We start from the raw sequence: 13,921 nt of genomic DNA on the forward strand, positions 1-13,921 counted from the left end.
TGCTTCAGGTGTTTCAGCTGTTGGCCATACACATAATATTGTAGTCCAAATCTCAAGAAGACAATTGTTTTTATGAGGTTAATCCAAATATTCAGTGTTAAAGAGGGTTTACAATTTTGCCTAGATGAGCAACGTAATGTGTCGGAGGCTCACACATCAAAGAAGAGAGTGCGATTCTAATTTCCAAATCTAACAGAAAATTCTTTCCAGCATCAATTTTCCCGATAATCTCCTCTGCGAGGCTGGATATTACAGCGACATTGGGTAGGCATGTCACATACATCTCATGACAAACACAAAACCTCATTTACCAGCCATTCCAATCTCATCATAGCGCAGCATCATCTGACCTTTTTTCTGCTGTTTATTATGAGTATTTCTAATTTTAACTTTCAATTTTCACCATCTTCCAGTCAATTTGCAACTAAATTATTTCCAGGGTGAGGACACTATCACTGGACAACTGGATGCAAATACATCTTGAAATGCAGTGAAGCTAAACCATTGATTGCTATCAGACCCCGCGTAAATATAGAGTCTAGGCATAATCTGATTGTATGCTGTGCATGAAGATTTATCTTGATTTTTTTCAATCCACATACGGTTCATATAAATGAACAAATTGCACCTTATTGCAAAATAACCCAGTTTTAATTTAAAAATAAGGTCAAGGATGTTATGAAAACAAAGTAAAAATGAACCAAAAAATAACATTCTTTTTCCATCCTGGATAAAGGTGCATGTTTAAGCCATATAAACAACTTCAGGAATTTTGAATTCTGAAAGGAATTTAAAAGTAATAGTGACTCTGAGGACAGCACAATTAAAATAGAATTTAAAAGACCTAATGACGATAATTTTATTCCCTTGGGGAGTTTGTGGTAGGTACAGAATTCGTACTATGTTTTCAACAAATTACACTGATATTAATTTGTGGATTTACAAACATTACATTTTATTTAAATTGGTACATTTTCCCTACATACACAGATGCCTTGAATAAATGTAGGTTCCTTCTAGATATCTGAAAAAATAATTTATCATATTTCTATTTGAATGAAAAATTTGAGAGAGACTGACAAATTCCATTACATTGATCAAACACTATGCCAGTATCTGATAGCCAAAGATATGTCAGAAACAGGAATGTTTATTTCATAATTAATTCTAGCATCAAAAAAATAGGTTTTTCTTTCTCAACGCAGAACATACTCTGTGCTATTGTTTTTAAAGTATTAAAAATAAACATTCAAAAAATAATATGCTATGTAATATTTGCAAATAAAATGTACTGCGCAAGATGTCTGATCAAGTTGTAGAAAATGACTGCCATTGACACCAGCAAATGCCCATCAGTCCCTTTCTCCTGTGAGATTGGATGATTTTATTTTTTAAATTCCTCATTAATGAGTCAGAATATGTTCCTTTAAGAAAACAATAAGTCATATTCCCTTATCATTCTTTTGTGTACATGGTAGAAACAGACATGACCAAATTAAAAATTGGTCCAGTTCCCTGTTTCCGTAACTCTTGATGCTTGCAGGCAGGCCCTAGGAAACATATGAGACGTAGAATAAACCTACCAGAAACTCTTCTGAACCTATTAAATGCCTCGCTGTAGCCTTATTTTCATAAGCATATATAGTCTAATATCGGTACTATAAAGGATTTAAAAAAAAACTGATTTCAAGCTTTGGAACATTTTACTATGCTATGCACTGGTGTACATGTTTGTATAATTAATCTGTTATTTTTATGCTTATTCATAGTCATCAACAATATAGCTGCTTTTGAATTTAGTGATGGTCGTGCTACATTAAGAAAATAAGAGTTAAGTTTGAGGGTCATTTCATAGCCATTGTGAGAACTGTTGGCCACTTCAATGATTTTTGGCTACTTAATTAAACCATGATCTTAATGGAAGCGAGGAGCTGCGTAAAGACCATTTTACTTTTAATTAAAAAGAAGCTATAAATAGAGACTAGACCCTCCTAGCTGTAGCAAGGCACCCCAGAAATGCATGCCAGTGATAAGAAGAGCAGAGAATGCCAAAATGTGATCATGTAGACACAAACAGACTCTTGAGAGGAAGGCAGGTCATCAGAATTGTTTGCAAAGTTCACAGAAATTACATTTTATGCATGTGTGCCTTTTCTACTTTTCAAGGTGGTGCTATCTCAGGTATTATGGCCTCCATAGTGAATTACAAGGGCTCAACTCAGGGGTCTCTTTCTGCTTTGTTTATCCTAGAAATATATTAAATAACGGCCAATCAATTTCAGGAAGGTTTTGATTAAGTTTGGTGATTGCTCATAGTTTATGTCTGTAACTTTATTTGAAATAAACCCTGTTTGATACTCTAGACAAAATTTTGAAATGAGATCATAAGTCATTTTGTGTTATTAAGGACATCACAATAGTCTCAAAAAACAATGTCATTTTAATGCACTTAAACTAAAAAATGAAGTCTAATTACAAATAAGCACTGCCAAATAGATGAGCCAATGATTATCTGTCAGTTATGAGATTATTTAACTTGCATGAGATTGCTAATATAAAAATGACATAATTCATTTCACTTCAGATACCGCCTACTTAATAATTTTCAATCCCTAAAACACAGAAGGTTGTAAAATGGTTTATACTCATAACAAGTGAGGAAAATCCAATAACACATATGTACTCAAAGCAAAACAATAAAACAAAATACTGAGTTATTATTTATGAATCAATGTATTTGATAACATTTGAATACTATAAAACGTGGAGATAACAGATGATGTTATTCAACTCCAAATAATTTTAAATTCTAATTACCGGTACAGTCTTCTCTTTAAGGAGACTAGAGTGAAAGGATAATTTTAATTGCAATAATGAAGGTTAATTTCCATCCTTCCTCATGTTTACTCCCTTATTAAAAAGTGGTCCCCTTCACCATGGCAGAGACATATTACATTTTCAATGCAAATGTATTAATCTGGATAAACTCTATATTAATTCTCGTACTGCACAGAGCTATAATTTGGATTATAATTAATCTAAAGTGGCACTAGATTTAAATGACAATATAAATGAGGCATTAGGAGGCTTTTCTATTATGAATGAATATTCAGCAAATATAACTTGCATATTGCCAAACGCTCGTCCTAGAGACTAATGGCAGCAACACTGTACAACAGCTTACACAAACACAATCTTCCTAACATGTGTTAATTCCTTGCTGTCTAAAAAATTCTGTGTTAAAGTGGGGTCACACTGTTTTCCCACCTAACACATTAAGATAGTGATTAATTTATAAGTTTGCTCATAGTTTTTGACATTTCTAACTGACATAAGGAAAACACAATATGTACAGAAATGGCTAGTCCATCAGGAGAAATATTTACAAGGGGAAAAAAACCCATGCAATAATCTCACCTAATTGGATTCAATTTAGGAAGCAGAAAACTTTGTTAAAAGTTCATATTCGTTGTCAATAACAAGAACTGTGTTGAAGGCTGGGAGGTTTCAAGGCTAAATATTTGCATCTCGGTAATTGCTTTTGGTTGGTGCTTAAAGCCCATTTTTATCCCTATAGATACACGTGGGGAGGCATTTCTACAGGGATAAGAATTTGTTTTAAGCAACTGCCACTATGCAATATTCTGTGTCCTCTGCTATGCTCCAGTCCTGTCTAGATGGTACAATTAGGCTCCCAAGAAAGAACAATAACTCATCAGGCCATTAGGGAGTGATGGAGCCCATTATTTATGCAGGGCCGTAAACTGTGCTGGTGGGGATGGAGTACCCGCCTCTGTGGTCTGTTCCAGGCAAGACTCTTCCCTCAGTGGTAAGCCTGGAGCCATTTCCAAGCTATTTCCACAATCCATCCTTTACAAGGTATTCAACATTTAAAGCCAAGCACAATGTCATATACCTGACTATTACGTGAGCACTCAGTGAACTCTTCTATACTATCTGTGTGTCTCACCTTCTTCTGAAGCCTGGCAGGGGTAGAGCCTGCTATCTCTTGTGGTGCTACTATGACAAAGACACCACTAAGCGCAGACAGAATCCTGGCCTCCCGGAAGTAGTCAGGCGGCTAGCCTAGCTGAGGTCCCCCTTAGAGTGAATACACTGACTACCTTGCTATTTCCAATTCTTTTCAAATGAGGCTGAGCTGGCACTGCCCTTGACCTTAACTGATCGCTAGGTACTTCAAATTCCTTGTCAGTAACCTCAGGAGCCGGCTGGCTAACATACAGCTATGGCATCTTTCTTTTTTTTTTTTTTTTTACTTTGCTTTAGGCTCAATACCGACCTTAGATCCTCTTTGTTGAAGTCAAATTAGAATCATATGTTAGCCACTATATCCTGGACGCAAATTTAAGTGGCGCTTTCTCACTGGACTCCTGAGAGCAATTTAGCATTGAACGGTGTGCGGTGTGGAGCAGGGAGGCCCTTCAAATACTTCTCGAAGAGAATGCAAAACTAAGATACGCAAAGCCTGAATTACAAATGTGGGATAATTCGGGTTTAAATCAAGTTGCATGTAAAAATGATATTTTGTGCACAACCCAATGTCTTCATAGTGAAAACAAGCTTCTTTCTATGCAGCTGTCACTGGAATTCAAGGGAAAGATAGATGACTACCTGAAACTAATAGGCTTGAACCCGTTTCAGCACTTCTTCTGCTTCAATGAGTCCAACATAATAAAACTAGGTATAGCGTGCAGCAAAAGTAGCCAATGTAATATTCATCGGGACCACAGATTCCCATCTCATACATACAAAGCATGGATGAAGTCATATATTTGCCAAATCAAACACAGAAAAAGCCTTAGGTATCCACACCAGATGTTGGCCTAGGGTTTGTTTGTGCACAAGTAAATGTCATGACATGAAGGTTTGTTTTCAAAGACAGTAGCTTTCATTACTGGGATTTGTCTATTCTAGAAGATCAAAATTACCCAGCACCTAATCCGTTTTCAATGATATTTCCTCTTTCTTAGGCTGAATCATCTGTAAACTTTTTCACTGGATTTTGTTTGAAATGCCTCAAATAGATGCCCTTAAAAAGGGCAAATTCCTGAGTGTAAGTTGTAAAAAAAGCAAGGAAAAATAACATTTATTTTTAGGGTTATGTGGTGTGCAGGGGTGTGTGTGTGTGTGTGTGTCTGTGATTGAATGAAAAAATTCAAGTGATATCGAATCCTGTGCTTATGAAAAATTAATATGCCATCAGAGGAATCACAAGTATAGCTAAGATTAATGAAAGGCGCTTAAAAAATTACAAGCACACAAACTGATTTGATTAAAAAATAATCTCGCTGGTCGTCCTGTAATATTCCTCAACTTATCCACATCACATCTATTCCATCAGATGGTTATGATTAAAAATAGGTCAATGGGAGGCTACTGATAGAAATCTCATGCAATGAATAGTAGTGGGGATATTCGGACAGTTTAAAATGAATAAAAGCTTTTAATAAGCTTGGGGGTGGGTGGGTAAAGAATTGATTGTGGGGAGTGGGGGCAGGAGAAGGAAAGGTGAATGATTCTAGCATCTTACCAGAGTCTTTATTAGAGTTTTTGCCTTCACCAGGGTCTCTCTCACTTCTATCTTTCTCATCCTCCTCGGCTACTGTTGTTGTAGGTTTAATAGCTCCTTCTGCCTCTTCGTTTTGTTCTTCTGTTAAGAAAAGCAGACCAGTCAGTAGACTTGAAACCCACACCCTCCCGCAAATGAACAAAGAACTATGTGACCATTTAAAAATGCGGTTACTTATGAACCATCTGCATTCATTCTCAAAAACGAACGTAAATTTATTCAAAAGTCTGTATCAGAACCTGCTGACTATACCCATGCGAATTTTTATCTAAAGCGACTCCGTTTATATCCATTGAGAAAAGGGACCTATACCAAATGGACATAAAAGAAATCATTTTGAAGTATCGTTGAAGCTAGGAAAGACTGAAAAATGGTTGTAAGGCAGTTCTGTCATTTCAACAGTAGAAGCTTCTAAGCCACATGGACCCCACTGTTCCCTGGACTTGGATAGATGGTAGAGCAAACCAAATTCTTAGAAAAAAAACTCTTCATGGAGTAATGTGATAATGACAGGTTAAATGTAAGACAGGTGTTACTCCTGCCTTCAGTCCCTAGACCCCAGAGGAATTCTTTGGAATTTCTCAGAGTGAGATCTCAAAAGTTCAGTTACATTGGGATTTTTTTTTTTTTCTATAGGGGGAGCTATACAGGGCATAGGACATAAGAAGGTCTATTTCTTGTATGACAACCACATCACCCCACACCTCATTCACGGGTTCACACCAGCTAGATTACATGGAAATCCTCATAGTAACTCAACCCTATTTAATTATTCTGTAAATCTTAGCTATGCCGCTGCTGGTGGATTAATCTGTTTATGCAGTTAGCCTCTATGCTGGGTCTGTGTAGCACTAATCCGTGAAAGGCCCACTGTTCTCTTTCATCCTGTGATCATTTGTCTCTCACTGCGCTGATGTCACATTTTAATGAATTTTTAGCAATCTGAGTAATGCCAGATAACCAGACTCGCAACTCCCCACAGCATGGCAGCAGAAAAAATAAAAATCATATTCCCCTGTTCAGGTAGGAATGACATAAATTAGGAGAAGAAGGTAAAATGGGGTTTGAAGCACCAGGCTGCTCAATTTCATAAAATCTTTAATGACCATATAAATTAACCCTGGAAAGGCAAAAGGTCATCGACACACATATGCATACACTCTTCTATTTGCTTTTGATAAGCAGAGCTTTTATGCTGAGAACATGATACAATTAACCCTTCAATAACCAGACAAAACGCTGCTATGGACATTTTAAGTGTCAAGCATTAACTGAAAATTACACACTGCATAAAATTTTCATTGCAAATGCTATAGTGATTGAAAGGGGAAATCGTGGCCCTCTCCACACCCCATGTTTTATTAATAATGTTCTGACAGCAGAATGAAATATCCACTGTCATATGTAGCAGCTGAGCACAAAAAAAAAAAAAAAGAAAGAAAGAAAGAAAGAAAGAAAATGCTATTTAGTGCCTCTTTTGCCACCATGGTCTGCAACGGTGCGAGCAGTACACAACTGAGGGGGGCAGCTCTGTGTTCCACCGGGGGCAACTCCCAAAAAGTGAAGGGGAAAACAAGACATTTAATGCATTTGAAAGAAGAGTCTGCTTCCACTGTGATTCCTGCAAGACACCGTACAAATCCATCCATTCCATATTTGCACTTTGCTGCTGAACAAAAGCAGAGGGGTGGTCGCCGTGGAGGGGGCTCAGTCATCTGAGGGTTTGAGTGACGCTTCCCTTTCAGGCAAACACACATGGATGTTTGACTTTAAGAAGAGAGAATGGAAACTTCTCATGGCTCTAGCCTGTGTTCACCCGGCAATGATAATTACTGATCAAACACAGGCTCCCTCCTCCCAGCTCAGGCCCAGGCTGGGTGGGGACACCGGCGTGGTTTGGGAGGGGGGGAGGCTGGAACTCTGAGCTCATGACCGGATTGGGCTGTGTCCCTGCCAAGTCCACACACGTGACATGACGTGACATCCAGTGTCAGGCTGCGACCTATGGCAACCCACAGCAATTACTTTTCAACTCATCCTGGGGAAGGGATGCAAGATTTCTTTGAGTAGATTTACTGGACCTTTCCCCCAGGGCTGGAAAATGAAGTGTCAGAGTGCTACCAGGGTCCTTATCTTGAGGGGACATAAAATTGTAAGGGCTATCGCAACTCACATTAATAAAACATTGCGTGTCAGGAGGAGAAAACGAAAATTATGAAGGTACTCAAGGAAAAACTACAGTATACTCTGGGTCTCATCAGACGGTTTTTGCAGGGTCCAATTCTTCATTTTCTAGTATGTGTTTTAAGGGCGACAGAAATTCCCAGACATGTTCTTCCATACATCACTGTGGTGTCTGACCTCAGCCTGACCCTGGCAACAGTTTGAGAAATCTGAATGTGAACAAAGACTCTGTGTCAGCAGCAGGGAGAGACTGTGGGATAGACTCTCCCCATCAACTTAATCGCAAACAGGAGTTCCTAAGGCCATAACTTAGCCCGGCCCATCCAAGCCACAGCTCATAACCTCTGGAGGTGGATTGGCCCGCACAGCCTCTGCTTCTGCGACTTTCCCCCCACCGCCTCCCTTCTCTGGTTCTTCCTTTGAAGTAGGCAGGCAATTAGCTCTAATGCTCAAGCAATTCAGACCTGTTTTGTGGTTTAGAAGGCGAAAGCTGTTTATTACAGGTAGGCTCTTTGGAGCCATAGAAGTTCGCAAATTTTTAATCATGCAAAAAATAATCAAAGGGTAACTTATATACACCATAAAGTTTCATACAAGTCCTCCCCAAAAGTCACTTTCATTCTTAGAGTTTTTGAAGTAAAGTTGACATTCATTTTATAAATAGACTTTCGAGTGAAAAGTATTAATGGGAGAAACAACTTTCTCCAGAAAAACTACACTGGATTTGGGGATAAGGGGAGCAGTGCTACGTTCTAATTTTCAAGTACCATGTCTCCTCAACTGTAAAATGCCATAAAATGTAAGCTGCTTTGTAGGGGGAAAAAAATAAAGAATATATACATGACATTAAATGTGTTTAAGGGATGCCTTAGAATCTGTGGGAAATTACATAAATTTCATTACGTAAATTTTCAAAATAAAGACACATGGAATGCCAAGGTGAAGATGCTAAGGTGGTTTTCACTTTCATTATTACGTTTTTTCACTAATATATGACATGTAGTAATAATGAAAGTATTATAACATTTATTCGTATGTTACATTTTATGATATGAAATGTGCTTAAGGTTAAAATGTGCCTTAGAGTCCCGTAGACCTTCCCAGTTCTCAGACAATTGGTAATATATTTTCAATTTTAAATGTTTCAAAATAATACTGTAGTCTTCTAGAAGTGCAGCACAATTAATTTCCCCTAGCATTTTTATCATGGCTGAGATGATGATAAGGTAATTTACACATACACATAAGCTATATTTTAAAGAAAAGTTTTGAGTGACTAGCTTAATTATTATCATGGAATAACAAAAAAAAACTGATTAGAAAAACCACTATTAATTTATTCTATAACATAATAATATACAATTTTTAAGCAATTCGACCTCAGTAATGTACCTCTGATCTAAGATACAACTGTGCTTGGTTCCCATTGGTTTACACACTGTGGGTTTGGAACCCCTCTCTTTGAGTCTCCTAAGGACAACATTACATACTTTTTAAGCCCTGGAATCATCATGTACATAGGAAGCAGAGGACAGTAACTTAAATATCTTTAGTTTCATATATGGAGCATCTCTTCAAGACACCTGGTTTATAAGAAGTCTTCCCTGGGCCCCTCCACTGTCTCCCTGCCCAGTCCCCACCCCCACCCCCACCCTTCAACTCTATCCTCTATATGATCTATTTAAATCTACTTCCAATCTTTCAGGGACTCCCGTCTGTTATAAAGAAAAAGTTCAACGTTCTGTACGTGGCAAGAATACCTCCAAGGGACCTGGTCCTTCTCCACCATGCCAGTCTCTTCTTTCTTCACTTCCTACCTGGCACTTAATATGCAAGAACGGTCTTCTCAAACTATAGGGCAGCTGAATCCCCTGGGAGACTTGTTAGAAATCAGACTGCTGGGCTCCATCCCTAGAGTTTCTGATTCGATAGGTTTAGAGGGAGGCCTGAGAATTACGTCTGCATGTTCCCAGGTGATGGTGAAGCATCGATCCAGGGATCGCATTCTGTGAAGCCCTGGTCTAGAAAACAGGCGGCTGTTAACAACGCCTTCTTCCTCTACAGACCATTCTATTTCCTTGTTTTATCTAGAACAACTTTCTCCATTGTATAGATGTTTTTTGTTTTTCGTGTGTGTTTTTTCAAGCCCAGCTTGGGAAATATCTGTTTCAGCAGCTATAAAACTGGAGTTAATAATAATGCCAATCTCAGAGGTTTGTTGTAAGATATAAAAATCAGTCAGCACAGAGCCTCACACAATATAAGTATTTAAGAATACTGGCTGTATCATTACTATTACCATTAATGATTTCTTTCTCCAAAAAGTCTTCCTTGAGCCTTGAACTGGGATTAATGTTTCTGAATAAGGTTGTCTTCTTTTTCCAGTACATCAATGTCAAGCAACTTACCAGAGGATGTGGAAATTATCCCTTGCATTGCCTACTTTCCCTAATAGGTACCCATTTACTGAAAACAGTGATTATCTTGTTTCTCTTTATGCCAGAAGCACCTGGAACAGTGCCTGGAATAGAGTAGGCAGGCAATACAGGTTCTCTGGCACACCGAATTGAATTTAGGAAGCAAAACTGGGAAGAAAAAAGGAGGAGACCAGACTCTATGCCATTCGTCTATTCCCCTCAACAAAACTGAAAAAGGGGTATTTGTTTGTTTGGTTTGCTTTCAGTCCGGTTTGGGTGTCTTTGCATTTTCTCTTTCTACTAAATCACACCCATCATTCAACCCTTTCCAGGCTGGCTTCACACAAATCGCTCTTCTCAAAGCCACCAATGTCTTCCACACTGTGTACTCACTGCAAGGGTCACTTCTGTGTCTTCCTCAATTTCCTTTTCTCAACAGATGTTACTACACCCTTCTCCGGGGACCACATTTTCACAACCTCTTTTACTTCCTTCATTATGTTTATTGCAATCTGAAAATAACTAATTTGTATAGAAACAGTGTCCAAAAATGAGAGAATTCATCTGTCTTACTAATGACTTATGCCCTGCAGTCTCTGAAACTAATTTTTTTTTAAGTTTATTGGGCTGACAATGGTTAGTAACGTTACCTAGGTTTCAGGTGGACAATTCTGTAATACATCATCTATATATCACATTGTGTGCTCACCACCCAGAGTCAGTTCTCCTTCCATCACCGTATATTTAACCCCCTTTACCGTCAGTAAGGCACTGATATTTTGAATGAAGTTGATGATTCCTACTTTTCTTACTTGGTATAACTAGGTCTACGGCATGATGCCATCATCAGTGGAGATGGGGAAAAGAGGAGAAGGCATGGTTTGGCAGAAAAAGAGATGTTCAATTTAGAATTTGTTACATTTGATTTCCCTGTAAGAACATCTCCATGACAATACCCAGAAGGCATGGGAGTATCTAAATATAAAACTTCTCAGAGAGATTGAGGTGAAGATGCAGGTTTTGATGTCTTTGTTTACAAAACAATAAAGAAATGTATTCACAGGGAATGGTCTCTAATAAGAGCCATAGTCTGGCATTTTTTTTGTCATAGTCTTGATTTTTTTTTTCCCTATTATTTCCAATCTGGTCATTTATGAAATCTTTTGAGGTGGGTGAAGGGAACTGGATTTGTGCTATTTTATCTTAAATATGCCATCTAGTTTTCTAGGGAAAATAACATCTAAAATTAAAAAGTATTCATGAGACATACATAGGGGAAAGTAAACTTAACTTTGAATAATTTCTTAAGAGGGAAATCCTGACTTTATATTGGAGGAATGTTTTCACTTGCAAAACTGTATTTGTTTTAAGTATTTCAATACCCCATTATGAATGTGAAAGACTTTTTTATAATCATTTCTTGTTCTATATAGCACATTATTATTCCAATTGTATAAATCTGGAAACTGGGATCATGTTTATACAGCAGAAATAAATGAGGTGTGTGTAGCAACATGGGTGAATTTCCTCTTAAATTATCTGAATTTAATGCAGTTAACAAGGCAAGGCTGCCATTTTTAACACACACATATACACACAAAGCACCGAGACTAGTAAATGTGTTGACATAGCTATACAAAATCCAATCAACCCATTAATTACCAACCATAACTCCACACACCAGGTTGTTTGACTTGTGTAACAATAATATCCAGCTTATTGACTTACACTTTGCATAAAAACCGACCACTTTGGTGAAACTTCATAGTGTATAAATGTAGATGTGAGAAATTATCCAGCAGAAGTTACTTGTTCTTTAAGACATTACATATGCATCCAAATATATGGACAATTTTAAGTTTGCTTTTAACTTACTTGTATAAGGGATCTGGTCAGATCTAATTAGAGCAGTTCCAGAGATCCATTTGTTGCATAAATTATGAGAGTCACAACTGTAACTCATTGAGGACCAACTCAGTTTTGAGGACAAATAGACCAATTACCTGAGGCTGCTCTCAACTGCTGTTCCGTAAGGTCGTCATCACAGGTCCTAGCTCCCAAAGAGGCAGTTTCTGCAGAGGACATCAGAATGAAAGTAATTAGCATACTCGTCCAGCTCTGCAATCAAAGCCAATACTACAGGAACCCCAAACTTGGCTTTCAATGAGATAAATATCAGTGGAGCTCAGGGCAGTCTTTCTAGCACACGTGACATCCTACTGAACAGTGGCTAGCAAAATGAGTCCAGACAATGGTGAGCTTAGATCTAATTCTCGACGATGAGCAGCACACAACAAATAAAACAATACAGATAAAATATGGAAGCAAGCAAGGCTCATTCTGCTTTTTACCTCTTAGACATCTGGCCAAGCCTACATTACAGGATTATGTATTATAATGACATTACATAAATTATGGGCATACTTTTACTTTCTGTCAAGGAAGCAAAAAAAAGAAGAAAAGCAACCAACTCAATATAGGGTAGCTGATGTGAGAGGACAAAGCCAAAAATCAGCACTTAAAGAAACCTGAAGGATATGTCCAAGTCATTAATAAACCCATATCTTTTTTTCTGATCTTTTATTTGAGCTCCAGAGCACGGCACCAACGATGTCCAGGTTTCCTAAACTGAACCCCAGACACAAATAACTATTTTCATCCAACTCCATTCTTTCTTTGTGTTTCCTGTTGTAGAAAAAGCCAGAGAAAAACCAACCAGACCTCAGAAATCACCTTCAACTCTTCATTCTTCCTCCACACTGAGTGACCACATGCTCTGGATTCCATTTGGCAATGTCTTGTCATTTGTGTTTCTCTGTTCCTCCAGCAGCCTCTTTTTTTCCTGACAATTTCAAGAGCCTCCACCGCAATCTCCCTGCCTCGAATTCCTTGGCTTTCCAATTGAACCTCTCATAAAATCTCAAGAGCTGTCTTTCAACAATGCAGAATTGTTTGAGTACAAATCATGGCTCTACCACTTTCTAGGTATGGGAACTTAGGTATATCACTTAGCCTCTTTAAGCCTCATTTCCCTCATTTGTCAAATGCAGATAAAATTGTATAAATAATCAACAATTAAGAGAAAGTAATATAAATAAAGGAACAATGTCATAGGGTCTTCAAAGTGAGAAAAGGCCAGATCTTACTGAGAGATTAAAAAAAGTTGTTACACAATTCTTCCACTACCAAAGAGATTCACGTTCATCTACTATTTCTAGGCAACAGCATCTCGGGTTGATTCTGAAGTCTTTAATTAAACAAATAATTAACCTTGAAAATAGAAGTGCACGCTAAGGCACTCTTATTGCATTTACTAATTGTTTTTCCTGCTATGTACAAAACCTTTGGCCTTTGGTGATAATCTAAAAATAACACAATCATAATAAACAGTGCCTTCCCAACAACAACAAGAAACATGTTTTCTTGTAAACATATCTTACATTTGTCTTGAAAGGAAGAATTTGTCCTTAGTCCTTGCTTATAAATCCAGGAATAAAATCTGAATAGATCGCAGTGTTGATGTCCACCCAATAAGTCACTCAGGAAGACCACCTCCTTCCTTTGGGAAACCTCTCATGTCTTTCAGCCTTGATCAGTGTTATTCCTTTTACATTTTGAATATCTTTTTGTCCCTCTCCTGTTAAACTCTTATTCTTCCCTCGAAACCCAATGCAAATGTCACCTCCTCTGTGCTCCCATCACAAGTAGTGTATACATATGTTTCAGCACA

At 37.8% G+C, this 13,921-nt stretch overlaps 1 protein-coding gene across 1 annotated transcript in view; it reads right to left on the reverse strand.

The window, feature by feature from the left end:
- ZFHX4 (zinc finger homeobox 4) overlaps positions 1–13,921 on the reverse strand; it is a 173,668-nt gene that overhangs the window by 18,708 nt on the left and 141,039 nt on the right. Inside the window, 2 exon segments of the mRNA XM_074319320.1 lie at positions 5,552–5,671; positions 12,195–12,263. Coding sequence (XP_074175421.1) covers positions 5,552–5,671; positions 12,195–12,263 — 189 coding nt within the window.

This window comes from Rhinolophus sinicus, linkage group LG14, assembly GCF_036562045.2.
Source record: "Rhinolophus sinicus isolate RSC01 linkage group LG14, ASM3656204v1, whole genome shotgun sequence".
NCBI classification, from domain to species: Eukaryota; Metazoa; Chordata; class Mammalia; order Chiroptera; family Rhinolophidae; genus Rhinolophus; species Rhinolophus sinicus.